Here is a 26,925-nt window from a genome sequence, read left to right as displayed (position 1 = left end):
CCCTGAGGAGGCAGCAGGGAAGTGTTCTGGGTGAAGCAGAGCACCCAGTTCCCTTCCACAGGCAGCACTGCCTGCATGAGCCCATGTTCCTGGGACACAAGGAACCAAAACACCAACCAAAGGAATCCAAACACTGTTTGTTGTTAACTTCAGCTGAGCCTCAAGGCCAAACTTTCCACAGATCAAGAGTGAGAACAGATATAATGGTGTGTTGCAATTATGTCCAATTTAAGAACAGAAACATTTCAAACCACACGCCAGATGGGAAGAGAGAGCTGGCCAAAGAGGGCCCAGACCAGGCACCAATGCCAACCACAGCTTCCCTGGCTGTGGGAACAGCTGGGCAGATGCCTCCCCAGGCACTCTCAGCATGCAACCAAAGGTTTTCCAAGGATGCCATGGCCCTTCCTCTCTGAGACTAAGGAGAAGGCAAACCTGCTTGCAGAAGAAATCCTCACTTGGCATGGGAGCTGGTTTGTTCCACTCTGCACCACTCACAGAAATGAGCCAGACTGACCCAAAGTGGTTCTTTACCCTGCCTCTCTGTGAAGAGAAGCATGGGCAGAGCTGGAGCCTGGTAGCAGGTATTGACCCACGTCCTTGTTAGATGCTGGACACGGGGTTAATCCTCACTTTAGAGCTGTGGTTTACCACAGGAGTCACCACTAGGACTAGACAAGCTTTGGGGGCTGAATTTAGGCAGCAGAAGTGCATATTTTTGTGTTTTCTCCTGCCTGGCACAGAGCCCAGCTGCAGCACAGCAGGCTATGACCCTGCTGGCAGTGCCCCACCTGGATCTCTCCATGGCCCCCGTCACAGGTACAGCCCCTGCCCGCAAGGTGCAGGGCACAGGACCATGGCAAGCACAGGCACAGCGCAATTCCACACTGTGTCCTCCTCCAGGGAGCACTGGAAGTTCCAGAGCCACTCCAGGTCTTTGCTTCCCTCAATCCTTGCCTGCTTTGGCTACAGGTTCACGTCAGCAGAGAGGCCCGTGCCACCCTGCCCTGGCAGTGACTGCACAGGGACAGCGACAGCAGCCCCAGAGAGAGGGCTGGGCTGCCACAGCCCCTGGCCCGGGCTGCAGCATCCTCCTGCTCCTTTTCCCACAGCCCCTGGCACGTCCCCGTTTCCTTGGGAACAGAGACTTGTCCACTTGTAATTCAGAGCCTGAACCGGTCACATCTGCTGCCACTTTTGTCTGACCGCGAGCAGCACCGAGGGAGTAAATCTCATTTACTGTCCCTACACCCTGTTGTCTGGGCTATGTGCCCCTGCACTGATCATGCTGATCAGTGGGAAGGAGAATTTACAGGACTGAAGGTGGAGTGAGACCCCAGAAATACTCACTAGAAAAGACTTTGAGGAGGTTGGGGTTGGTTTTGTTGTTTGGGGTTTGGACTCGGGTTTGTTCACACGTTTGGGGGTTTTGATTTGGGTTTGTTTGTTTGTTTTGGGGGGTTTGGAGTTATACAGTCAAACTTTGCAGTGGTCCAACCCAAACCTCCAGCATTCCAAGATCCCTGGCAATCCTCTGCTTGCTGCCTGGGTCTTTTGGGGAATCCCTCGTGCCCCACAGCCAGCATTTCTGCCCAAGTGAGCTCTGTCCCCAGCTGCTTCCCAAACAGGAGCAGGAAGAGAAGGGAACAGCTGCCCCTGCTGAGTTTGTGCCTCCTCTGGTTCTGCCTGTTAGGAACACAAAGGATGCAAAAAAGCATTAAAAAGAAAGAGCCAAAGAGATCTCTCATGTTTGTTCGTGATTTAAGAAGAGCAAAGGAAGCTTCACAAAAGCAGATGGTGGCTTTTTCCCCAGAGAAAGCAGCTCTGTCTGACTGCCCTCCTGCACAGCCGGCACTGCGAGCCCCAGAACCCTCATCCCTCCACTCTCCAGAGTGGAAACAGCCCAGGGGAGGCACCGGGATGGGCTGCAGAAAGTCTTTCACAAACTGAGAGCCCTGAAATGATGTAACCCGAGCTCTGGGCATGGGGCTATTAAGATGCAAAGGAGAATGTATTCAAACTAGAAAAGAAAGAACTGAACAAGAATGTGAATCCTGCCCTGAGCCACTGAGATGGAATAAAGGAGAAGATCATTAAACGGGTCACTTCAGCACCTCACATTCCTTAATCCAGGCATGGAAAGATTTCACAGATCATTAAGAGAGCGCAGCTTTGCAGCCAGTTCCTAGAGCCAGCCCCGTGTATCTGTGCAAGTTCCCCAACCTCTGTACAGCCCTAACAGGATCAAATATTATACACACAAATCAGATCAGATTACCCAGCAGTGCCTTCTGGCCTGAAAAATCTGTGCATTCATGGATCCACTGAACCAATTCTCTTCCAGAGTAATACTTCACATGCATTAAAAATATCGGATAATTCCTTTTAAGAACTTTTCATGTCACATCTCAAAGCATCCTATAAGCCTCAACATCTTCAAGAAAGAGGGATGGATTACAACCTAATTTTACAGATAGGAAAGATGTCCAAGGCTTTCCTTGGACATCTCTGCCGTTGCCATTTCCGACTGTGTCTTTCTGTGGTGGAGATGGCCCTGAATTTCATTTCAAGGGCAAACTGCTCCCAGTCTGAAGGGACACAAAACCACAAGAAAAATGAATTCCAAAGCAGTAGACTCAAACTGAGGAGCCTGCAGGAATCATCAAGTCCAACAGCAGCAGTTGGCCAATTTATTTTATTTGTTTGATTTAATGTTCCTAAAAATACTATGGGCAACTGGCCCCCTGAATCTCATAGCTGGCATGGCCAGCTTCACACTGCGCCTCTGACCAAAACCTGCTGTGCACCCCCAGGCTCTGATCCAGTGCCCTGCTGTGCCTCCAGACCAAAATCTCCTCAGCATTCCTGGAGCCTGATCATGCTTCATTTGGAGCATGTCCTCACCACCCAGAAATGCTGCTCTTCCATGTCCTCTTGGCTGACCATCTCCACTGTGCTTTTCCAATTTCAGCACAAAGGACCAGGCCAAAGGAAGTGCAGATGCTCTGCTCACTGCCTTCATCAGCACAGAGCAGGAAAGCCTCAGCTGCTGCCAGGGAATCAAAGGTGCTGCTTCCTTCAGAGCCTCCGCCTCAGAGATCAGCAAAACGTCAGCCCAAGGCTGACACTGCTCTTCACTCCTCCTCCTTTGCCAGAAAAAGCACAGCACTGGGATAGCAAGGGAAAACTGTGCTGTGACCAGTGAAAGTACATCCTCTGTCACCGGACCCAGCCAGCCTGGAACTTGCAGACAGGAAGCATTAACATAGGGAGGAATTTCACCTTCCCAAGAACCAGCACAACCCTCCCCAGTGGCTGCAAACACAGCCTCAGGCAGCAGCAGCGGCCTCGGGGTGTTCCAGGGTGAATAAAACCTGCAGAACCTCACCAGTGCAGTGCAGAAGGACTACCTGGATATCCAGAAGGCTACGAGCATGCAGTGGAGAATCCAACAGCAGTGGGGAGACTGTCTCCAAAGGGCTTTCCACACCAGACAGGATCCAGCCCAATACTTCACAACCTCCTTATGAATTCATCATTTACTATAGACCTGGAGCAAGTTCCAGACTGCAGACAGCTTAGCTTGAGGCTAATAATATGTTCTACATTGGGATCACTGAGTTGTGCAGCTGCCACCCACAAAGCAGAGATTCTCGCCCTCGCTTGCTTCATTTCTTCAGTACGAACTGATTGTGTTCCTGCCTTCTAAAGAAGGGTAAATCAGCATAAAGCACATTGTCTGCTCTCACCATCTTCCCCAGAATCCCATTTATTAGTGGGTGCAGAACCAGATGGTTATGGATAAACAATACCAAAGAAAACACAGAAATAGCCTGCTGTAGTACAGGAATGTTAAATTCACACCCAGAAATAAGAAAGGGCATTAAATGTACTTGGGCAGCTCCAGGGGAAGTGAGCCAGCAGACAAATGCAATCCATGTGCACCAGTGTGCACGGATTTCCTGAAGCACTATCAGGACAGAAAGAGCTCCTGCAGCTACAGCTCTGGCTAAAATCAGCTGTCACTGCAGGTGTCCATCACTTCCAGAAAATAATCCCTCAAATATTTCACTTGATTCCCTTGGTATGCAGAGCAGAGCTGCTGCTGCAGCATTCCTGCAGGAGTCTCCTGCCATGCTTGCCTTGTGTCACACATGTATGGAAGACAAGATATAGATGTAAACATTCAGCATTCCTTCTGTCAAGGCACTGGTTTGGTTTTTTTAATCCCCTTCCTCCTCTGCTCCCACTCTGATGTGCAGAGTTCTCCAATTCTCTGAATTCACATCCCTTCATACAAGGCAGAAGTACGGGGCTTGCAGCTTGGCTGAGATACCAGCCAGGTTAACAAGAGTCACTTAAAAAAATGCGTCGTCCTGGCAGGGTGAGCAAATAAAGGCTGGCATTTGTTTATTTCTGTGAATGCTACTGAGGGGCAGACTAACCCTTGTTCAGACCCCCTGACAGGGTCAGCTGGAACATGCCATGGCCTGACACAGTGCTGGGTGAGGAGGCACCGTGGGACGTCCTGGGGCAGCCTGTGCCCCCTGTGGGGTTTGGTGGCCATGCCTGAACCCTGGGCTATGGACACATCTGCCTCTCCTGTCCAGCAGGGCACTGCTGCCACGTTCCCCTGCACTCCCCTGTGCCCCTGATGCCTCTTGCATCTCCAACAGCCCAGGAACTCCTGCATCAGCCCCCTGCAGTGGCTCTACTGCAGCTGCAGCAGTGCTCACCCACAAAGGCCACACTGATGCACCAGCCCATGGGCTGCCACAGGGACAACACTGGCCGAGCTAGCAAAGAGCCCAGGCCTTTGCATGCCACACAGCTCGTGTCTGCTTCTCTCCTAGCTCCTTCCTGAGCAGATTGCTAATTGCTCCTGATTTTTGCTCTTCTAAAATAAGCTCAGACCGCAATCTGCATAAAAGCTGCAGAAAGAGTAATGAACTGCCCGCCCACCTGAAATTCAGACTTGAGCAAAACACACAGGAGACAGGAGGGAATGAGCCACCAGCAACCCTCACCATGCCACTGCCACCCCATCTGAGGACAGCGAGAGCAGGGGGGACATGGGGACTGTTCCAAATAAAGCCATGGATTTCCACCTAAACTAAGGACTGAAAACAAAGACTAAAGGCAAGCACAAGAAGCACTGCATCATTCTGGCAAGGGGGGACAGCAGAGGGGAGCGTGTCAGTGGGCACAGCCCTGAAGGAGTGGGAGAGTAGAGAGGAATTAAAAATTAAACCTGTCAGCCCCTGGTTTCTACCATTCATTTAAAAAATACCTGGCTGCAGATGTCCAAGGTATAAAAGGAAGCAATTACACACACAAGCCTCCCCACAAATAAACACCTCATGACTTTATCACCAGATAATCTTCAACAGCAAAAGCACATCAGAACATTATTTGCCCCTAATCTTTCTGAATTGTCAGCTGTGACCACACCACTTCCATGCACACCCCTGACCTGCAGGCACTGCTCCCCTGTTTCTGTATCTCCCACACAGAGACAGTGAACACAGACTTTGTTTCAAAACTCTGATAAATCAAAGGTTTGTTTACTGCTGTGAACTCTGCCTCCAAAGTGCTGGGAATACAGATGCAAAAGCAACAGCAGTGCTTGCTCCAGTGCAGGTGAAGTGTCCACACACCTGCACAAGCTCCCCCTGCCACCAAAGTACAGCTCTGAGTCACCATTTCTGCTTTTTTCTTCCTCTAAGGGAGGACCTAAGAAAATGAACCATTTAATCTAGACTAAGCATCTGGAGAGCACCTTGTAATTACCAGTTCTGGTTCTCTTCTCTCTGACAGCTTCTCAAAACACATGTGGATCCCGGTACATCCCAGAGCCTCCCAGCTCCCTTCTCCCCTGGTGGCCCCCCAGCTGCAGCTGCTGCATCAGCTCTGGTATTTATAGCCCCTCTCCGCTGACTCACTACTGCTCCTGGCTTATTGAGAAGCTGCTTTAACTACATTTGCTTTTGACAGCGTCACATTTATCACTCTCGTGTGTAATTCTGACACTTTGCCCTTCCAAAACTGATACAGAAGAGACATCCTCTGTCTCTCAGAGCGGATGGGTGGGGACAGCCAGGATTTCCTGGCCTTCCCCTTTCTTTCCTTGTCCCAACTTCAGGAGCTCAGAGGAACAGAACCTGGCTAAATCTGATAGAAGCACTGAGTTTGGCAGGTCAGCTGAGATAACGGGGCAGCCAGCTCGGGATGTCTGAGGCAAGGGCAGCTGAGCTGCTGCTCCCTACACTGAGCTCCTGGGCAGCTTCTCCCCAGCCTCTGCCCCGTGTGTCCCTCCACCTGGCCTTAGGATGTCCCGCCACACCATGCTACCACTGCCAACACCTTCTCCAGCTAGCAGGAAAGAGATTAAAGCAAGCACTTAGCTGCTACAGGCTGGTATAAATACACTAAAACATAGAGGATTTAGGCAGCAGCAGTGCCTTACACACATCACCATCTTTTAAAGTGTTATTGTTAACGACAGTCTGTACTCCATATGGAAGTTTTTTTACCTCAGCCCTCCCAAAATGAAATGCTGAGTTTGTCTGAGCAGGAATCTTGAACTTCCCTTGGCCCTGAGATCATCCTGAGGGGTCAATGCCCTTAGGCAATTTTAGCACATTTTTAGGACAGGGTTTGACATTAGAACAAGCTTATAAAAACACATGGAACTGATGCTCCCTGTGCACTCCCTGCAGTGACTGACAGGCTCTCAACCCCCTCCAACCCAGAACCACACCTGCAGTCCATCTGAGAACTATCCCCTCTCTCTGCTTGACCTGCATGACCAGAAAAGCTGCTTCTCCTGATTTGTCAGCCTAAAAGTGAAAAAGAAGAAAAATTACTTTCAAAAGTGTTTCTCTATCACTCCTGCACGTAACAAAGCTCTCACTGACAGCTTGACAAAAATCTGGCAAAATGTTTTCCAACTGAATAAAAAAAATTTCAAGCACAAAGCTGTTACACAAGAACCTCACAGTTATCAAAATACGCACTGAAATGACCTTAACAAGGACAAGTCAAGCTCGGCAAGAAGAGAATTTAATGGTCTTGATATTTGCTTTGTCCAAGTAGCCTGTGGGCTCAGCTACTTTAAGCATCCTTTCCCAAGCCTACATAATACATGTGCAATATGTTACACATTGGGAGCATTCCAAACACACGTTCTCTCTTCTGCTCTAACCCTGCTGCGTTTTGAAGGCATCAGCCACGGTCTTACCCCCTTAACATGTCAGAATATGCTTAAGAGCTTCTCTGAGTGCAGCTGCCCACCACCAGGCTCCCCCTCACACCTCTGTCTGCTCCCTCCGTGCCTCCCTCTGGGATCATTTATCCCGGGGAACAGCCTCACAAAGGGGCTGCCCCTTTCCCACGGGGAGCTGCACAGCTCCTCCAGAGGCACCTTTAACCTCTGCCTTTGAGACACCCATCACCACCCGCTTGGATGAACTCTCTGAAGAGTGCCTTGGGCTCCTCCCGGGAGCCAGCCTTTCCTCTGCTCCCTGTGTTATTCTCATTCTCATTCTCTCCCACACAGCAAATTGCCCATTTACGTGATGCTGAGCTATGTTTAGCACCATCTCCTCACTCAGCTAGACCTGAACTGGAGCCTGAACCTCCCCACCGTAAAATGCCTCCTCTGGTCTCTCGAGCAGGATGAGCAAACCAGGCGTGTGGGCAGACAAAAGGCAGCCTGGAAAGGTGGGCATGGTGGTTCTCTCTCCGTGCACGGGGCAGGAGCGAGCCTCAGCACATTTGGGATTCAGCCCACACCCCCTGTGCACACCAGAGCATCTCAGACACACTGGGGACATGTTTCCTCCCTGCTCTGAAACTCTCTGCCCATCTTGGCACAAACCAGACAAACTCACCCATGTGGACAGCTTGCTAGCAATGTTCAATAGCACTTTATGGACTAAAATTGCCCCTGAACTGCACCTACTGCTGCCAAGGGATAAGCATGGCATTGCCCAAGGAATTCTTGAGGTCCCAGATAGAGGATCTCATGAGTTCAGACCCCAAAGTGAAAGAAAACATTCACTATCTTTTTGTTCAAAAGTATTCTTTGCTATTGCACATCCATGCTTACCAAATAATTTATAAATCAAATTAAGTATCAAAGCACTTGTGGTAGAAAACTGTATTTTCCTTTTCTCCTTATGCTGTAAACAGATTCTTTTAGATATCAAATTTCAAACAAATAAAGGTGGCAGCATGCTGTCACTGTTCCTCACACGAATTCCTAATTTTAAGATTACATCCTGCCATCAGTGCCAGGAATAAACAGACATCTCCAATCCTACAATAACTGTGTTCCTTCTTTAACACAAGCCTCTGGTGGAACAATTCCCTCTCTAGCACACAGATTCAGAGCGTGTCCTCATTCCAATCTGACAGCACAAGGCTGAGGCAGTGATGAACTTAGGGGCTCACTTATTTAGCCGAAAATAATGCACGTGGAATTTGGAACAGTGTATGAATGACGTGCAGCAGAATTCACAGAGCCAGCCTGAGCAGCATCCCAGTTTCAGATCTCCTGACAACACGTTATTCCAGACAAATAGAACTGACACCCACCCCTCCCTGCACGTGAAGTGTGTAACCAACCCCCTGCAAGTATTCCACAATGGAGATTTCTTCTCAGTTACTAAAATTCTGACAATGTCAGCAAAATAATCCTGGAGCTATATCTGCCACAGCTCACTGGTGTTTGTTTTCTGTGCAAGAGCCATTCCTTCTGTGAGACAGCCCCAATGAGGGATGACTTGTGCTCACTACAAGCAGCCAATATTGACTGGAACCACACTGGCTGTGGAGCTGTTCCTGCCGAGCAGCACCAGCTGATCAACACTTGTACCAATCTGCACAGGAGCAGTTTCAAGCTCATTTGAAAAACAGGAGAATTTATCTCCCTGAATTGAGAAAACAAGGTTTAACTACTGAAGCATCACGAACACCAACCCTATATATTCTTGGTGCTCTCCTCCAGTACGTGTATGACCACTGGAGCCCCATCTCCCCTCCACTGCTCAGCCTATCCTCTGACCTGAACTGAACCCTGCCTTTTCCTGCCCTTCTCTAAGGATTACTCACTCCACATCTCTGTCTACCAAGGCACTCTTATTTCATCACATCACATTTGGCTTTCAGAGCAGCATCTGTAACCCAAAGCAAAATAACACAGCCCGTACAGTACTCACAGACCACGAGTCCCACGTGACCCTCGGATCTTCATCTCCATTGCCCAGTTCAAAGTCAGAGAAGACTCACTGCGATCTAGAGACTGTAACACCCCACAGCACTGCACAGGGGTGTGACCCTACACGTGCCCAGGATTTGGCTGTACTGTCAAGACTTTCTCCTCTGCAAAAGAATCATGCTGGCCCTGGCCATGAAGACAACTCCAGTGTTCTTCCCTGTGGCCGAGGGCAGACAAGAACCTGCTGTATTGCAAGCTTCACGTGCTCCCTGTTAATAAAAGCACTTGAGAATGTCACCCTACCTGTGGAGGGACAGGCAAGGCACTTTGGAATGGTGAAATGACCTAGTATGTGGTTTTGTCTGTTTTCATGCTGTCCCTCACAAGATGATGTTGCTCCTTTCTGAATGGAACAGAAGTGAGACAAAGAGCATGAATCGACTTTTGAGGTAGGGAGCACATTGTGGTCTTTAGCCACAACCATCAAACTGGGTTCCAATAACTGCAGCCTGCAGGGAAAAGCTGACAGTGTCTTGACATGGTCACTTACATAAAATGCACCCTTTTTTCTTTTGTGCCATATGCCTTTGATGCATTATCATTCCCACTCTTCTTGATTGCTTTTCAAAAGCCATCTAAAATAATGTGAATTGGTAAAGGGTAATTATTTCTATGAATAATCAGTATATGCTAATAAATGCAAAAATAGGACCAAATGCTAAGCTTCACCAGCACTGACTGTTCCTGTCGATGACAGTCCCTGATAAAGGGCACCTCCTGCACTGACAGCGGGACAGGCAGGACAGCTGTGTCCTTCCTGCAGGAGCACAGTTACTCTGCTCAGCAGAGAAGCACACAGAGGCACAGCTCCTGCTCTTTGTCTAAAGCACCATCTTGTCCAAGGCACTGGCTGGTCTGCACTTAGCAAAATTCTATAGGAATCTATATTAATAAAGATATAGCATACTACAGAAAGAGGAAGAAGATATTGCCAAGAAGAAGAAGAAGAAGTCAAAAGGTACTGCCAGTAAGAGGATGCAAGCAGAGGGTTGTGTGAGTATTTGTCAGTGACCCTGAAGGTGCTGCTCCACTGAGGGCCAGGCAGAGCTTGGTGCCAGCACAGCCCGGGTGCCCCAGGCCAGGAGCAGGCAGGGCTGGACCCAGCTCAGAGCCCACCACGAACGTGGCCCCACAGGCTGTGCCCCAGGCAAGCATCCAACATTTATCACTCCTCTAAACTGCATTGGACTGAAGGCTTCGCACAGCACAATTTAGGGGGCCTCCAGCACACCCATGGGATTAAACAGCACACAAGAACAAGGAGAAACGTTTAGGCCTCCTCAGCAATGGAATCTCCAAGTGAGAACTAAGATCCTGCTTAAAATAAATGGCCGTTCAGAATCCTCTGCAAATTGCATTTGCTGCCTCCTCAAAGTCACAGCATACACTCTGGCAACATGACGGGAAAAGACATTAGTGAATTACAAGAAACATTTTAAACCCAGTTAGAGCCCAGCCTACCATTATTTTATTAGTGTGCTTTTTAAGAAATGTAACTTGTAATAGTACTCTGAGTCTAAAAGGGCTGTTTCTCCATCTTTGCGGGGAAAAAGACTTGCAGGACTCGGCACTTGCCTTGCTGACCCTCAGGGGACTGGTGCCACCCGTGTCCCCAGCTCTGGAGGTCCCAGGGCAGCTCAGCGTCCCTCGGCCACGCTCCGAACGCGCCCGTCCCAGCCCCACACCCTGGTGGGAGGGCTGCCAGGGCTGTGTGCTCCACCTGGATACAGCTGGGCTCCCAGGAAAATGTCATCATGTCTCTGAAGCAACCCTCCTCTCAGAGAATTCCATCTCACGAGCACCAGGGAAAACGCAGGAACGAGTCACCTCCTTCAAGCAAAGCAAAATTTAGTTTCAGTACTGGGGAAAAGGTATCAGATCAGTTAACTGATCAGACTACGCAGGGAGGATGTCAGATCTCCCAGCACTGCAGGATTTTATCAACAGATGAGATGAGCATCTGTCAAAGGCGTCTGCTCTGCCAGGAAGATACAAAGACAAGATGAGAGGTGTTTGCCAGGGAAGGTTTGAGGCTGGGCAGCGTTTCCACAGAGCCCGGGGCTGGGCGGCCGGGCCGCACACACACCCGCAGGAAGGGCACAGAAACCCCTGCAAACGCTCCAAAATCACACCTGCTGCACAAAAAGGGCACAGCTGAGGACACCTTAGTGCACGGCACATGGAACTCTCCAGGAGCCACGTGCTGCTCTCCGAGGCAGGGACGTGTCACTTATCCCAGCACACAGAGCCGCAGCAGCACTCCCGAGGCTTTATCGTTTGATGGCCTTGTGCTCACTCCCTGTTTGGGAAAAATCACAGCACAGCCTTCAGGGAACTAATTAGGAAAGACACACTGGAGCTGAGGAAGGCACAGGCTACGGACAGACTGACCGCAAGGCAAAGCGCCGGAAAGAAAACATCCAAGACCCTTTCAAAAGTGTATTTCTAACATGCTGGAACTTTGAAGAACAAACTCAAGATGCATACTTTTATTGTCAGTCTTAAAATGTTAATTGCAAATAAAATTACAATCACTTCAGTGACAAGGTGGAAGACTACATACTAATGTTTTCCTGAAATAACATCTATATATTATGTGACTATCTCTTATTAGGGATTAATTCCAAATTCAGCAGAATTAGGTCAGTGAAAAAAATCTCCCTTCAGCTCAGGAACTTTGGTACTAAAAATCTGAGCTAAGAGGTCAAAGAACATTCAGAGATCTGGAGGTAAAATGGGAATGTCTCACCTCACTCCCATTGCCAGGTAAGCTCACCCTTATGGAAAATCTCGTCACTATGGTGACAGGGAATTGAAAAATCTTCGATCCATGTAAACACAGGTTTTCATATACAGATTACAGTATTGTGCCCTGCCAGTTAATCCCAATTTATGAATTTTCAGTTATTCAGCCAGCCAGAGAAAACTGAGTGATTATTCATAAATATAAAAGTTAAAGTTCACTCCTAGATAAATCACAAACAAAACCAGGTCTGAATTTCTCATATCAATTATTCACAAGAACTAATTCACACACCTCCAGTTACTTGGCAAAACCCAGACACACTAATCTCAATTACTTATTTTAGGGGGGCAACTCTTCCCTGTTTTCCTCATGCTATATTTGTTTACATATGTATGTAAAGAAACATACCTATATCTGTATGTTTCTCCCCTCTGTGGGCCACACACAGAGTAAACAAGGAACAGAGGCTGTGAGTGAAGGCTTCTGAAATTCACTATATTCAGCTTTGAACTGCTGGCCCAAGGGTGAAATCAGAACTGACTCATAATGTCTCAGCTCTTTTTTAAGCTGCAACTGAACATTCATAGAAAAACGAAAATAGTCTGAAACCATTTCAGCTTCCACATGTGATGGTTTTTATCTCCAAGGCCCTGACACCAGTCATTCATTTTTCTCCTTTTTTGAGCCTTTTCAAAGCTGAGTTCCAGGAACACACAGAAATCAGTCTTGCACCCCAGGCACCTGCCACATCCTCTTGCCTACATGAACCTTGCTCTGAGACTGTAGCTTCCAGGAGGAATCTAGTCCCGCCTCGACTGTCACACAGGTTTCTGGAAGATCAGGAATCTGCCAACTTTCCTCAGGTGGGGATCCTGCAATCTGGATTCCCACAGCTGCTGCAGCAGCCAAAGGGCACAGAACACCCACCCAAGCAGTACCCACCAGCAGCCCCTTCCAAAGAGTGCAGGTTTCCAGCTTCCCAGCTCCAGCACATCCCCTCCCGACACAGCTCCTGGGCACAGAGCTCTCCTGGGCACAGAGCTCTCCTGGGCACAGAGCTCTCCTGGGCACAGAGCTCTCCTGGGCACAGAGCTCTCCTGGGCACAGAGCTCTCCTGGGCACAGAGCTCAGGCAGCACCTCGGCAGTGGCAGGCACAGCAGCGCTGGCGCTCCGGGGAGCTGCTCTGCAGCCGCTGCACCTGCATCGCATCAGCCCCTCCACGCAGGCTGCAGAGCCCCTGGCTGGGGCCAGGACACAGCACACACTGCTCATCTCTGCCTGCCTCACACACCATTTGTTGCTCTGATCACTAATTCCCCGTCCTACAAAGAGCACCCATGCAGCAGAGCACTGCGGCTGCAGGCGGTGCCTGCGTGGAGCCCTTGGTACCTCAGCAGCAGCCACCAAGGCCCCACACTGCTCTGGCAGCGCTATCAGGCAATCCATGACCAGATGGATGTATTTGTAAACAAGGCAGATCAGCTCTGTCAGGTTGTGATTGGTTTCGGAACAAGCAATTCCCACGATGACAAACAACAGTGGGAGAGCACAGAGCCCCACGGTGCGGGCCCGAGCAGGCAGCACTTGGGGACAACAGCCAAGGGAGCAATGGCAGTGCCATCGAAGGCACACGGGGACAGACCCTGCAGTGCAGGACACCAGGAAAGCTCAGCAGCACCGCCAGGGTGACTGCAGAAGTTGGGGATGTTGGGTGCCCACTGAAGCTGCATCTGGAGCCACAGTTAACACCTTGGCAGCTCAGAGCCTGCAAGGACCAGCTGTCCTTCTGTCCTGGCAGTCATCTGGACACAGGCTGACAAAGAGCAGTCAAGCTACTGGGAAACCTGGGACTCCACACAAAGACTGGGGACAAGGAGTCCTTCCCAACAAACTCTGGACACGTGCAGCCTGGTGAAGACCCCAAAAAAGTGAAAGAAGAGGACGCTGAAGATTTTTTCTTTCTTCCAAAGGTGTACTGCCACCATGAATTGCTGCAGGCTCAGTAGCTAGCCTGGTGACCATAAATGTCTTTTTCATTGTCATTGTGATGTGCACCACAGACAAGGACACTGCAGCAAACCCACAGTGACAACGTGAGCAGCCTCCATGCAAATTCTTGGCACACCAACAAGACTACAGGCACCAGAAAGCAGCGGGGTAGCCAGGGTCTGCACCCAGCACTCACACACAGTCAGGGAAATCCTGGGCACACAGCCTGGGGCTATTCCCATGACCAACCACCACAAAATCCCCAATGAAGGTTTAATTCTGAAGTTTCTCTCTGGCTTTGTGACCTGCAAAATTACTTCCTTCCATCTAGAGCCTTAAGAAAGGTACACCATCTGCTCCAGGCTCCTCTCCCATGCAACACAGATGTCTCCTCACTGCCCTGGACAGGCATTTAAAAGCAATAGGCAGCTACATGAACAACACAGTCCCAGGGATGCACAAGTACACGCTGTGTGATTAGGAGGAGAGGCAAAGAGTGTGCATTTCTTTTTTCCTCTTCTTCCCACTCCCTCTTAGTTTGGAGCTGACCTCTCCCACGGAACAGATTATTGTTATTTCACCAGGGCATCTCACTGCCATCCTGCAGAACAATGACTATATGAATATTCTTTGTAATGGTTTCACTTCCAGGGGTTTAGAATATGACTTTGGCACTTACAATATGTTTACTTAGTATTTCTTTAGGAATTTTAGCAAGAGTAGGTCAAGAGCACACAAGCAGGAAAAAACATGCAGGAAAAATGCTTTTAAAGCCATGAGTCACTCAGAACACGATCCAGCAAGGATGTTAAAAGAAACAAAAAATGCTTTGAAAGAACCTACTGAGAGTCTGATTACTAGGTTACTTGATCTATTCCAAATTAAAACTCTCTTTTGCCACCTTTCCTCAGGCTCTTCCTGAGCTATTTGAAAAATCCAGTTACAGTGGAGATCCTGATTTCCATGTTCATTTATTACCAGAGTAGAAGTCCCATTCACTTTAGTGGTAAAAAAGGCAGGGCAACAGAAAATCCCTTACAAAACATTTAATGTATTTAATGGAAAATAAAATCAAGAATTATTAAAGGAAAGGTTGGCAAAACACAAGACTGTCTATGACTGTAAAAGTCAGTTCCAAGTGGTCCAACCAGGGTGTCACCTCCACTGGGTGCAGCACGGAACGGGCACAGCCTGGCACAGGGTCCGGAGGGCTCACACTGCCCAGCCCCAAACAGGGCCACAGCAGGGACCCCCCTGCTGCCCTCCTGCCCCCAGGGACTGCCCTCCTGTTTCCCTGGGCTGCCCTCCTGCTCCCCGGGACTGCCCCTCCTGCTCCCCTGGGCTGCCCTCCTGCTCCCAGGGACTGCCCCTCCTGCTCCCAGGGACTGCCCCTCCTGCTCCCCGGGACTGCCCCTCCTGCTCCCCTGGGCTGCCCTCCTGCTCCCAGGGACTGCCCCTCCTGCCCCCAGGGACTGCCCCTCCTGCTCCCCGGGACTGCCCCTCCTGCTCCCCGGGACTGCCCCTCCTGCTCCCCTGGGCTGCCCTCCTGCCCCCAGGGACTGCCCCTCCTGCTCCCAGGGACTGCCCTCCTGCCCCCAGGGACTGCCCCTCCTGCTCCCAGGGACTGCCCCTCCTGCCCCCAGGGACTGCCCCTCCTGCTCCCCGGGACTGCCCCTCCTGCTCCCCGGGACTGCCCCTCCTGCTCCCCTGGGCTGCCCTCCTGCCCCCAGGGACTGCCCCTCCTGCCCCCAGGGGCTGCCCCTCCTGCTCCCAGGGGCTGCCCCTCCTGCCCCCAGGGACTGCCCCTCCTGCCCCCAGGGACTGCCCCTCCTGCCCCCAGGGACTGCCCCTCCTGCCCCCAGGGGCTGCCCCTCCTGCCCCCAGGGACTGCCCCTCCTGCCCCCAGGGACTGCCCCTCCTGCCCCCAGGGACTGCCCCTCCTGCCCCCAGGGACTGCCCCTCCTGCCTCTCAGAAGCACTGGCAAAACACAGCCATTAATGCTCTTAACTGTTTTGAAGCTATTACACGGGTATTTACAGACATGCCAGGGTAACTTAATCCAGTGGCCTCTCAGAGCATTGCTTCAATGCTGCAGGTGAAACGCCAACATATCCAGCCAATTGTGCACTCTGCACAGGGAAATTTGTTTTCTGATCTCTCCAGAAATCACATTCCGCCCTGAAGCATGGTACTCATTTGTGCTGGCCTCAGCATGCTTCACTGTACATAATATTGATGGTAAAAATACTCAGCCTTTTGGCAAACATGCCCACTTCAGAAGAGAAATAGCCATTAGGCAAAACAAAAAGCAAAACAAAAACATCCCACAGTACTCCAGCCTGTAGTGGTAGTGTGACTGCACTGAGCTGCCACTTGCAAACACCCTCCCAGTGAGCAGGGAGCAGCCAGGGGCACACACCTTACTGCTGAGGTCCTCAGTGTGACAACCAAGGATTTTTACCTACAGGAAAGGACATCCCAAAGGGGTATCCCCTGACTGGTCCTGCTGGAGCAGTGGGTGTGGACAGGCTTCAGCCACCGCAGGATGAAGAGCAAGGTGAAGATCACTGTAAGTCCTTCCTTAGGCTGCATGCACTGCATGATCCGTCATGTGAGCAGGGATTTTGGCACATGATCCCAAGGGCACGAAGCACCACAGGCCATGGCAGACATCCCACGCACTCAAGAGGACTTGCTTAAACCCACAGTGACATGGTTGAGTGGCTGAGCATATTTTCAAAGTAAACTCTCTCTCTTTTGGCCGGAGCAGGATTTCCCCACCACTTAAGGGACATTTAGGGCACCCTCTCTCAAATAATAGAGGAGCAAGAACAGGTGTGTACAATAACACTTTCTTAGAAGGCCCAAAACATCTTCATCAGCTGGGGGCACATCTCCTTCCAGTGGAAGCCACTGCTGGTCAGTGGTCCACAGCACCCTTCCAGAGACATCCCTGAACAGACATCCCCACCCAGCTGACAAGGCCAGAGATCCAGCTCCACAGTGACCACAGGTCACCTGCTCAGCACCAGCATCAGTCTGGAGTCACTAATCAGCCTTTGAGGGCAGGCAGGAGCATTAGATGGGGATTTTAAGAAAAAGCTAAATATACTCTCCGCTGTTGGCAGGATAATCTTGCCAGCAGTGTTTCCTCCCGCACTAACTGAGCAGCTGAACAGGGCGCTTTTCACACCATTCCCATCTTGTCCTAAACCACAACCCACTGATCCACACTGCATTCCACTCCAGGGCAACATTCCCAAACAGGACATGTCTGCACAAGGCTTTGCCTCTGACCATCACTCTCTGGCAATGCAGCTCCCATCTTCAAGCTCTCCTGCAGCTTCAGCCCTGCTCACTGCCTAGCATTCAGTACTGCAAAATGGCAGCAGGATTTTGCTCTCTCCAGCTCAGACACAAGTCTGTATCCTTAACTAATTTTCAACACTAACAAGCTGTCTTGAATGAATCATCATTTAGCCTCTTCCCAAAGATCAATTAACCTGTTTTCACACGGAGGAAATCTTCAATTGTCTGACAACACAAAAGCTTCAGGCTGCCACACCAAGTCTGATCTCTTGTCCTTACTCTTCCATGAGTTCCATAATCTCAAGGATTAAAGTGTCATGAGAGTCCAATTTCCATGAAGTTAAAAAAAAAAAAAAAGGAGTGGAGATTTAAACACAGACTCCTTACCAAACCCAGTCCATTTAGAGCCATTAGGCCACTAGGGCTGGACAGCCAGTGCCACCTATTGTAGCTGGCTGTGAGCCAGAGCTTTACACTGATAGTGACCTCCCAAAGCACTCACTGGGTGAGCTCCCTCGGATCCCAGCTGCTGGAGCCATCAGGTTACACACACAGAAAGTTTCTGGAAAGCATTCAGCTGATCTGGGTACCCAGCTTGCACCAGAAGTAGAGCAGAATTCTGGCACATTGGGCAGGAGAAGCATTTTCAATCTTTACCAACACCCATGTTATTCCCATGAAGCAACTACTGATTTATCAGCACATTTCACTGAGAGAAAAAATGCACACACATGAGGCCAGCAACCTAAGATTATCAAAGGGATGATCTCAAGTTTAGATCTGTTCTTGAGATCATCTCCTCTGAAAGTTCCAAACGAACAACATCCCCTCGGGCTCTCCCCACGCCACAGAAGGGCCTGGAGACCACAAACAACTCTTCAAACAAACAAAGCAGCAAGACCACAAACAACTCTTCAAACAAAAGCAGCAGCACCGCTACAGCAGCATGAAGAGAACAACCTTTGAGGCTCTGTCGTGGTGAAGGAGAAGCCACCACTTCAGCAAGCCCATGACAGGGACTTCTGCAGTCCTGCTGTGTGCAACACAAAGCTGGACTAACAGAGAAGAAAAGCCATGGAAAAGCAATGTCAGTCCTGCATCTCCTGAACTCCAGTCAGTTACATGTCTGTATCCTTCTCTCTTCTTAAATACTTACACTTAATCCAGTGTACACTTATTTACACTTAAAACACAAGCCTGAGTTAAACAGCACGGAGCTTCACCCCACCACTACAGCTCACTTCGCTGTCTCCAGTAATAACTAAAGCATAAACCACATGGATAAATTCCCTGCCCTAGAGGGCTGCAGCCCTGAGCATTCCCAGAAGCAGCAGGATGAACAGAATCCCAAAGAGCAGCACCCCCTCTCCTCTATCTGAGGCAGGACATCAGAGATGCTCAACAACAGAACAATCTCCTCTCCCAGCTGATACAGACACTGAGACCATTTCACCCCACAGTTCTTCTAGCAGCAAGTTCCTCAGCTGTCCTGCACACCTGCCATTGCTACAAGATGGAGCAATGTTTTCCAGAGCTACTTTGGGAAGCTCAACACATTCCAGTGACTGCCATCTCTTCCCACAGACACAACTGCTCCTCTCAAAGGCTGAGGTGAAAAAGTTGAAGGTATTTTTCACCTCTTCAAAACTATTCTCCAACTTCAAAGGCAAGAAGAGCAACCAGTACTAATACAAATTCTTCTTGGAAGCTGCTGGACACAGTGTGGCTGCATAATTTTCCCAAACTCTGCAGTTTCCAGACTAAAACCTTTGGGACTACACAAAGAACCTCCTTGAACATCAGTGAAGCTTCATAGCCAGGAAAGCACATTTGGAGAGCTAATAGAAACACTTCTGGGAGGCAGCTAAACAGCACAACATGTGTAAGCAAGCGACTCTGACAGCAGTAGCCTTCTCCCAGTCTCCAGCTCTCTGGTCCCCAGTCCCTCCCAGGCCAGAGGTTCCCAAACTGGGGAACCCACCTAGTGCAGACAGATCACTCCACAGCCACATCCCAACAGCCAGAGGCACTGCTGCTGCTCTCCTCTGAGAATGCTGTGCTTGCAGAGCTGAATTTGGGGACCCACCACCACAAGAGGCTGGGAAGCGTCAATTCCCACTCTGGGATTATGTTACCACACCTTTTTAATGTGTCTTTGGTGGTAAAACAAAGGGGAATATTTAAATTAAGGAGGACTTAAAACCTCTCTTCCCTACCATGGCCGTCCTACCAGCTGTCCCCTCACTGCTGAGTGCCAACACCCCTGAGAGAAACAGCACAACCTTGGGATAAAGAGCAGGGCTGTACGCCCCTGGCCTGGCAGCCCTGCTGCTGCACTGCCATGGGGCCACTTCTCACGTGAACTCTAAAGCCAAGCTGCTGGAAAAGCACAGACATTAAACACTCCCACAGCACCCCAGCAGTAAGGAACACACAGCCCCATCACACCGACTGGCCCAGCCCAGGGAACACGCCACAGCCGCATGAACTCCCTCATTTACTTTATTTTGACACTCCACTTCCTCTCTTGAAATTGCACGTTGCAATACACTGTTCAGTGGCTGCCTCTGCTCAAACCACTGCAACTGCCCTACAGAGAGAAAAGGGAGGCTAAAATAAGTTATCTCAAGCCAATTTGTCAAAGCAAAGTTTACAAATCAGGCTTTTGAAGACATGACCAGCAGACCCAGTAACGACAGGCCCAGAGCAGGAGCACAGGGCTGGCAGCTCTAAGGAGGTCAGCAGTGACAGGTACAACCCTTCATCACCCCATCACCCCACAGGCTCACCTGTTCACCCACCTGCATGTCCTCAGTCACTGCTGTGGCACAGCCGCTGACACACAGGGGTGCGGCACACACAGCACATCAGTTATCAGTAAGGAATATTCACCTTTTCTCTAGGAGGGTTCCCTAGCAGCTCAGCAAAGCCTCCCGGGGTTAAATCAACAGGCAGGACTACGGAGCCACCCAGGTTGTAAAAAAGAGGAGATTACTTCACCCCAGTTTTGCTGGAGAGAGGAACACGCCTGCACACGCTGCTGAACCCTCTGCAACCCGAGGCACCCGAGGCGGGTGTTACCTGTGTGAACTGTCCCATCACCTGCCAGGAGCACGGGCACCTCCCAGGGCAGCAAGAGCATTTCAGGAGGTGACTGCTGCTGCCATGTGTGGGTGCTTGACAAACAGCCACTGAAACCAAGCCAAACCCAGGCAGGAGAAAACCTGAGAGCTCAAGGGGGAGGGTTCCCCCCATCTTCCACAGGCCAGCAAAAGGGAGAGTAAATCCTGCTCCTGCCAGGAGCTGAAACTGCACACAGAACTTACAACATTCCCCTTACAGAGGCTTATAAATATCTGCTAAGCACCTGAAGTGCATTTGGTGCTGCACTCTAACGGCCCTTAAAACTCTTCACCTGGAACGAGGACTAGCTACAGGCCTTGAATAAGCGTTGTAAGAGGGGTTTATTGCTATCAGGAGGAGAGGTAGACTGACAAATAATGTCAGCTGCACAGCCAGGCACCTGCCAGCTATCAGGGAAGAACACAGCCAGGCTTACAGGATCAAAATACCCTTCTTCTGCATCTAAATCACCTCAGAGCATGGCAGGACCCCAGCTCCTGCCACCAGCTCCCTGTCCTGGGACAAGCCACGAGCCCTGAGCATATTGCTCAGCAGTTCTGACCTCTGGGCAGAAGCAGGAGGAGCTGCTGAGGATGGAGGGCCCATCCCAGCAGCTGCTGCTCCACCAGAGCTGGAGGTGGTCAGTCACAGGAGCTGCTGACTCAGCCGCAGCATCCCAGCTCGGGACTTGCACTTTGCAGGAACATCTCTGACAAATCCAAACTGCTTCCATTGGAAACTGACAATTAATCTTCATTAGGAATCACAGCTGAATTCTCTATCCCTGCCCATGGCCCAGTGCCTACACACAGAGGGCTCTGTAAAACCCAGCTGCCAGGGCCGTGCTCACAGACCCACGGAGGAAACGCAGCAGGGAAGGGGCTGGGAACAACCAGGAGCAGCGTGGAGCAGCTCCCCGGCAGCCTCACATCAGAAACCAGAGCAGATTCATCAGGATCTGCTACCTGCTGCAGACAGCTCCACCAAAGCTGGCTGAGCTATACCAGGCACACCGGGTCACATTTTCCCCACGTTTTGTTAAGCACAACAATTAAGCCAACATTTTCTCTCTGTTTCTGTGATTAATACTTAGCAGTTTCCCACCAGCTCCCACAAAGGGATGCAACTTTCTCTCTTGCATTGAACCATTTCATTGAACGAGCTGTCAGGTTCAAGCCTTGATGCCTCTCCTCCTTGGGAAGCAAAGCTCCTACCCTGAGCAAACCAGTATCCTAGAAAATTATTTGGCATGGGAATTTTCCCAACATTTTCTGAGCAAAGTGGAAAGAAAGCAAGAGGTAGGAAAAGATAATAGACACAAAAAAAGAGATGCAGCTACTGTAATAGAAGAAGTCAAAGGAAGCTAATGGGCTTCCTTAAATTAATCTAAACTTTATGAAAATGGCAAAGAATAGATTAATTTTCTCTGGCCCAAGTCTGCAAATCTTTTTAGTGTTTTTATATGCTAAAACCATCAAAACCCTGGTTTTATTATCAATTTACACAGCAACTAGGAGTCCCAGAAGTCAAGGAACCATCCCTTTGCCACTACACAGCCAGATGCACCTCCAGGATCACAAAGGATCATGTTACCTGCCAGTCCCACGACACAAGATGCTACTGCCTCACAGCAGTCTCCTGCCAACAGCAGCCAGAGGGATCACACAGGGACCTGTGTCTTGCCAGGGTTAAGGCAAAACTGCAGGAAGCAATATAAAATTAAACAGCCAATCAACACAATGCGCAATTTTCTGCAAGGCTGTCAACGCTGGACCATAGGCGGTTGCATCTGCATAATTAAAACTGGTTCATTTTGCTGCATTAAAGCCACAAATCAGGCATGTGACCATAATGAGGGAGAGATATTTATTTACATTTCCGGCCAGATAGATCAATTAAAACTGTACATCTGAAAACACACACTTTGAATTGTGCATCCAAGGATCTGCTGTGTTCTGTATTCCGCAGGCAGCTGTCATGTGGCAGTTGTAAATCTGCAGCCATATCTCCATTGGTGTTTATTTTTAACACCACCACTCCTGTCTGCAAGGCTAAGGCAAATAAGAAAACCTGCCTCCTAAAAGTATTCCTAAATATTTTCTTTCTGGTACCATCCAGCAAGCATCTCCTGCCAGTGCTGGGGCCAGCTCTCCTCTCTTCTGACAGCTGGAGGCTGCAAAGCAGGGCAAGGGGAGGACAGACCCTGGACAACTAACTGGAGGGACCACACTGGGAAGGAGCCTGCCAGCGCTGCGTGTGTGCAGGAGAGGTGAGAGAGAGGTCTCCATGCACGGGCAGGCGGGTAACACTGCAGAGCTGCAGAACAGCGCCTGCAGCAGCCGCGGGCAGCGGCCGTCACGTACTCCCACTCCCAAAAGCAGAGTGGCACCAGCCCAGAGCCTCACGCACCCTGCAGCACTGACAGCCCCTGTCACCAGCCCCAGCCCTCCCTGAGACACCCAGGAACAGCGTGTGCAGCAGGGCACTCGAGCAGACCCACACACACCTCACACACCCCCGCTATCTTTCCAAGCATTTTCAGGACAACTCCTTCCCACCACGAGAGGAGCAGACATAATTCTCCAGGGAAGGAAGGCAGATACAAAGCCATCACGGCCAATAAATGACCCTGTGCATGAAGATAATCCCCAGTTGAACCCTCCTCCTTCCAATCTCACTCCCCACACAGCGCGTGGGCTCCTCGATTGCTGCAGCACCCACAGGTCGGGCAGGGCTCAGCTCTCACCCTGCAGCCACCCACAGGCCATCCCCAAACCACCCCAGCCTTTGCTCCAATTCCCAACAACTCAGCTAGAGGCTTCAGCAAAACTTCCCAGAAATCAGTAACTTTTCCCCCCTCATGTCATTCCAGGTGCGTTGTCAGCTCCTCTCTCTGGTACGGAGGCCTTTCCCCCTGAGGCACTGCTGGAAGATCATTGCCTCACCCAGCACAGGCTGACACCTCTCAACAGCAGCACCCTGCTCACTTACAATCTTCTCTGACCTCGTCTTCAAATGCACTTCCAGTGCAGCTTTGCTGGGGATACTTCCCTTCCATCCATGCTAACATATGCCCTGGAGCTCACATGCAGGGTTTTCCACCTTTCTCTCTTCCTGTCCATGCCACGGGGACAAGCATTGTACCATGTTCAGATTCCAGGCCCATCATCCGTAGTAGGAGATTACTGCTTCAAATTTTCATCTATTATCATCTGCGTATTCAGCATTTCAGCACTTCTGTATCAACACTTCAGTTGTTAGTCCCCCTTGCTACCACTTCCCCTCTTCTTTGTCCCTATTTCTCTGTCATTTTAGTCTTTCTCTGGAGGTTTGGGCATCTGACTTCACGAGGGTAGCAAGGGATTAGATATGAATAGCGTAATGACTCAATCCTTGAAGAAAATAAACAGGATATGTGGGATAATGAGGTAGCCTACATCCAATCCTTCAGTCAAGCCAGGAGAGATCAGACTCTGCACAACTGGAGGCGGGTGTTCACGGTCACTGTCACAGCCTCAGAGAAGGTTTAGATTATCACAAACCCTGGCCCATGTCGGGCTGGCACACTTAACACACAACTGAGCACAGAAAAGCCCTGCTCCTTCTGCAGTACATTCTTGGCCACCAGCCCTCCTTGGGTCCCTACAAATGCCATGGCCAACTGCTGTCCATCCTGCTCAGCCACGCTTGTTTACACTGCTCCTATGCAGTGAGGAAGCACATGCTAAGCAGAGCTCTGCACCAGTCACTCCGAGCTCAGTTATCCTCCTCCAACAGTTTAGCAAGGTGGGAGGATCAGGACCACCCTGGTCCGCACAGAGGCGACAGCAAGTGATGGCTTTCTAGTCACAGCTGTGAGCACTGGAGCCCCTGCATGTCACCATGGCCACCCCAAGACCACCCTTGTCCTGTAACAGACAAAGTGTGCCCAGGATGGAGCTGCCACCTCCCCAAAGGCAGTGGGCAGGCAGCACCCACGGGCCCTGGGGTCTGACTGCCCACCTCTTCCCAGCTACAGGCACAGTCACACCCTGTCAACATAAGCATTAGCCTTTATTTAGGAAAAAACAGACCAAGCACCCTGTATCAGACATTCCTGGAGGTGTAATTGTGCACAGAACGGTATCAAGGAAATGATTACTGGCCCATCAGCAAACTGTCTGCGTTACAGCTGCCCAAAACGTGATCACTGTGGTGTAATCTAACACCCTCACACACTCCGACATTAACTGCCTCACATATGGAAACCATGAGGCTACAGAAGCCAGGCCAAGAATGATCATGGCCCGTGAGTACTCCAGTTACAAACAACAATCAGAAAAAACACCGGAGACATCCACAGCAAAGCTTTTGGAACAGCTCAGAACCAGTCCTGCCCCCAGTGACCCCTGTGCACCCCGAGCACCCCAGAAGCAGGAATCACCTGGGCCAGGGCACCTTCGAGAATAACGTGAAACCATGGGACAGTCTCTGGGAACATGCAAATCCCCTCCCATAGAACGAACAATACCACAGACTAAAAGAATATTTCATCTGCTTAACTGCAGGGTGCAATAACATCAATTTATCCAAATTACACACAAGCAGAAAGGTAATTGGCACCGAGCAGGGCGTGTTGTGACTATTCCGTCACTCTTTGAGGCCAGCTACAAAAGACTGAAATTCACAGAAGTAAACAATGGCACGAAACCAACAGCCAGCCCCTTCCCCAGAATCCCTCCCTCTGGCATCGCGCTGCCGCAGTTAGGCAGAGACTTTTCCAAGCCGAGCCTGTGCAGACCAGCCCTCACCCAGCTGAGCTGCGAGAAAAATGGAAGCTCTTGAGTTTGCACAAGCACAAGTTAATCTGCAGAAAGCTATTTTATGCTTTTAATTAACCATGTCCTGGACTTAAATATAATGAAGTGGTGAACACATATCCATATAAAACAACCAAGTGAAAGGAGAGTGGAGCTGGTTTTATATAATAGTGGAGGGACTGAAGGAGGCAATGCAAGGAAAAGGCATGAAGTAAAGCAGCTGAGAGTATCCTCCGTCTGAAGGTGGGAAAAGGGACTGTCATCAGCTAACAGGATTAGCAATTATTGCAATAAAGAGCAGAATTATTAAGTTATCCAGAAACGCCCATTAATACAGTTTGGTACCAACACGACAGTTCCTGGGTGTGCGATGGACAGAGGATTACACGGGCTCGTTTCCCTCTGCCTCCGACCCGCTCAGCCCTTCCCTGGGCTGCAGAGCTGCCATGTGTCACAGGGTACCAACTTTCCCTCGAAACAAGAATTAACTTGGAGCCTGTGATTTGATGCTCAGTGGTCTCAACAGACAAAACCTCTAGTTTTATTCTTCTCCAACACTCAGGAAGGCAGCGGCTGCCGCACAGCTCCGCACCCCGCACAACCACCGGCACTTGCATAATAATGACTGCGGGCCCGGAGGCGAGGGGCCGGAGCACCAAGGCGAACTTCCTTACATAAGGACCGCAGGATGGATGCGCTCCCCGCCGGGAGGCCGCGGGCAGCGCTCCCACCCCGCACGGCCCGGGGCTCCCGCAGCCACCGCTCCCGCGGGCGGGCGCCGCCCGGGTGGGCGCAGGGCGCTGCCCCCGGAGGGCGGCCCGGGCCAGCGTCGCTTCGGGGGCTGAACCGCCTGTGCCCATCACCGGCGCTCCGCACGGCCACGGCAGCGCCCGGAGCCCGGCGGGCAGGGCCGGGGCTCCCCCGCGGGGCCGGGGCTCCGCGCCCGGCGTTGCCGCAGCGCGGGAGGGGCGGGGGGCGGCGGCGCAGCCCCCGCGGCCGGAGCCGGCCCGTCCCCGCCCCGCCCCGCACACAAAGGCGGCCCCGCCGCGCCCCGCACCGGCCCCCGCTCCGCACCTTTGACCTGCGCCTCGTAGTCGGCGATGATCTCTTTGTCCTTCTTGAACTTGCCCTGCGCTGACATCGTGCGGGAGGGCGCGGGCCCCGCCGGCACCGCCGCCCGCCGCGCTCCGCCGCCGCCTCACCCGGCCGCGGCCCCGCCGCCGCCAGCGGCCGCCGTCATTGGCGGCGCCGGGGACACCGCGCGGCGCGGGGACAGCGCGCTCCGCCCGCAGCGCGGGGAGCGCGGCGGAGCCGGGCAGGGCAGGGCAGGGCTGGGCAGAGCCGGGCAGGGCAGGGCAGAGCCGGGCAGGGCAGGGCAGAGCCGAGCCGAGCCGAGCCGAGCCGAGCCGAGCCGGGCCGGGCCGAGCGCAGCCGCTCCCGCCGCCGGCCGAGGCGGGGCCCTGGCGCGGCTCCTGCGCTCAGGTTGCGCGCGGGGCGGGCGTTCCGGAGCCCCTTCCCCGCCCCGGCCCCGCCCCGGCACCGCAGGGCTCGGCTGGGCCGCGCCCCCCGCGCCGGGCCCGCCGTGCTCGGGCAGCCGCCGGTTCCGCCCGGTGCGGGCCGCCCCGTGTCCGCCCCGTGTCCGCCCCGCCGCGGGCTCTGTCGCTCTCCCGCCTGTCC

At 51.4% G+C, this 26,925-nt stretch overlaps 1 protein-coding gene across 1 annotated transcript in view; it reads right to left on the bottom strand.

Moving 5' to 3' along the window:
• Positions 1-26,597, bottom strand: part of SRGAP3 (SLIT-ROBO Rho GTPase activating protein 3) — a 70,515-nt gene extending 43,918 nt beyond the window's left edge. The window contains exon 1 of the mRNA XM_063411218.1: positions 26,323-26,597. Coding sequence (XP_063267288.1) covers positions 26,323-26,389 — 67 coding nt within the window. The 5' untranslated portion in view covers positions 26,390-26,597. The remainder of the gene's footprint in view (positions 1-26,322) is intronic.
• Between the last annotated feature and the right edge of the window lie 328 nt (positions 26,598-26,925).

Source organism: Prinia subflava, chromosome 14, assembly GCF_021018805.1.
Source record: "Prinia subflava isolate CZ2003 ecotype Zambia chromosome 14, Cam_Psub_1.2, whole genome shotgun sequence".
Taxonomy (NCBI): Eukaryota; Metazoa; Chordata; class Aves; order Passeriformes; family Cisticolidae; genus Prinia; species Prinia subflava.
Note: the sequence above shows the minus strand (reverse complement) of the source record. Positions and strands in the feature narration are given on the sequence as shown.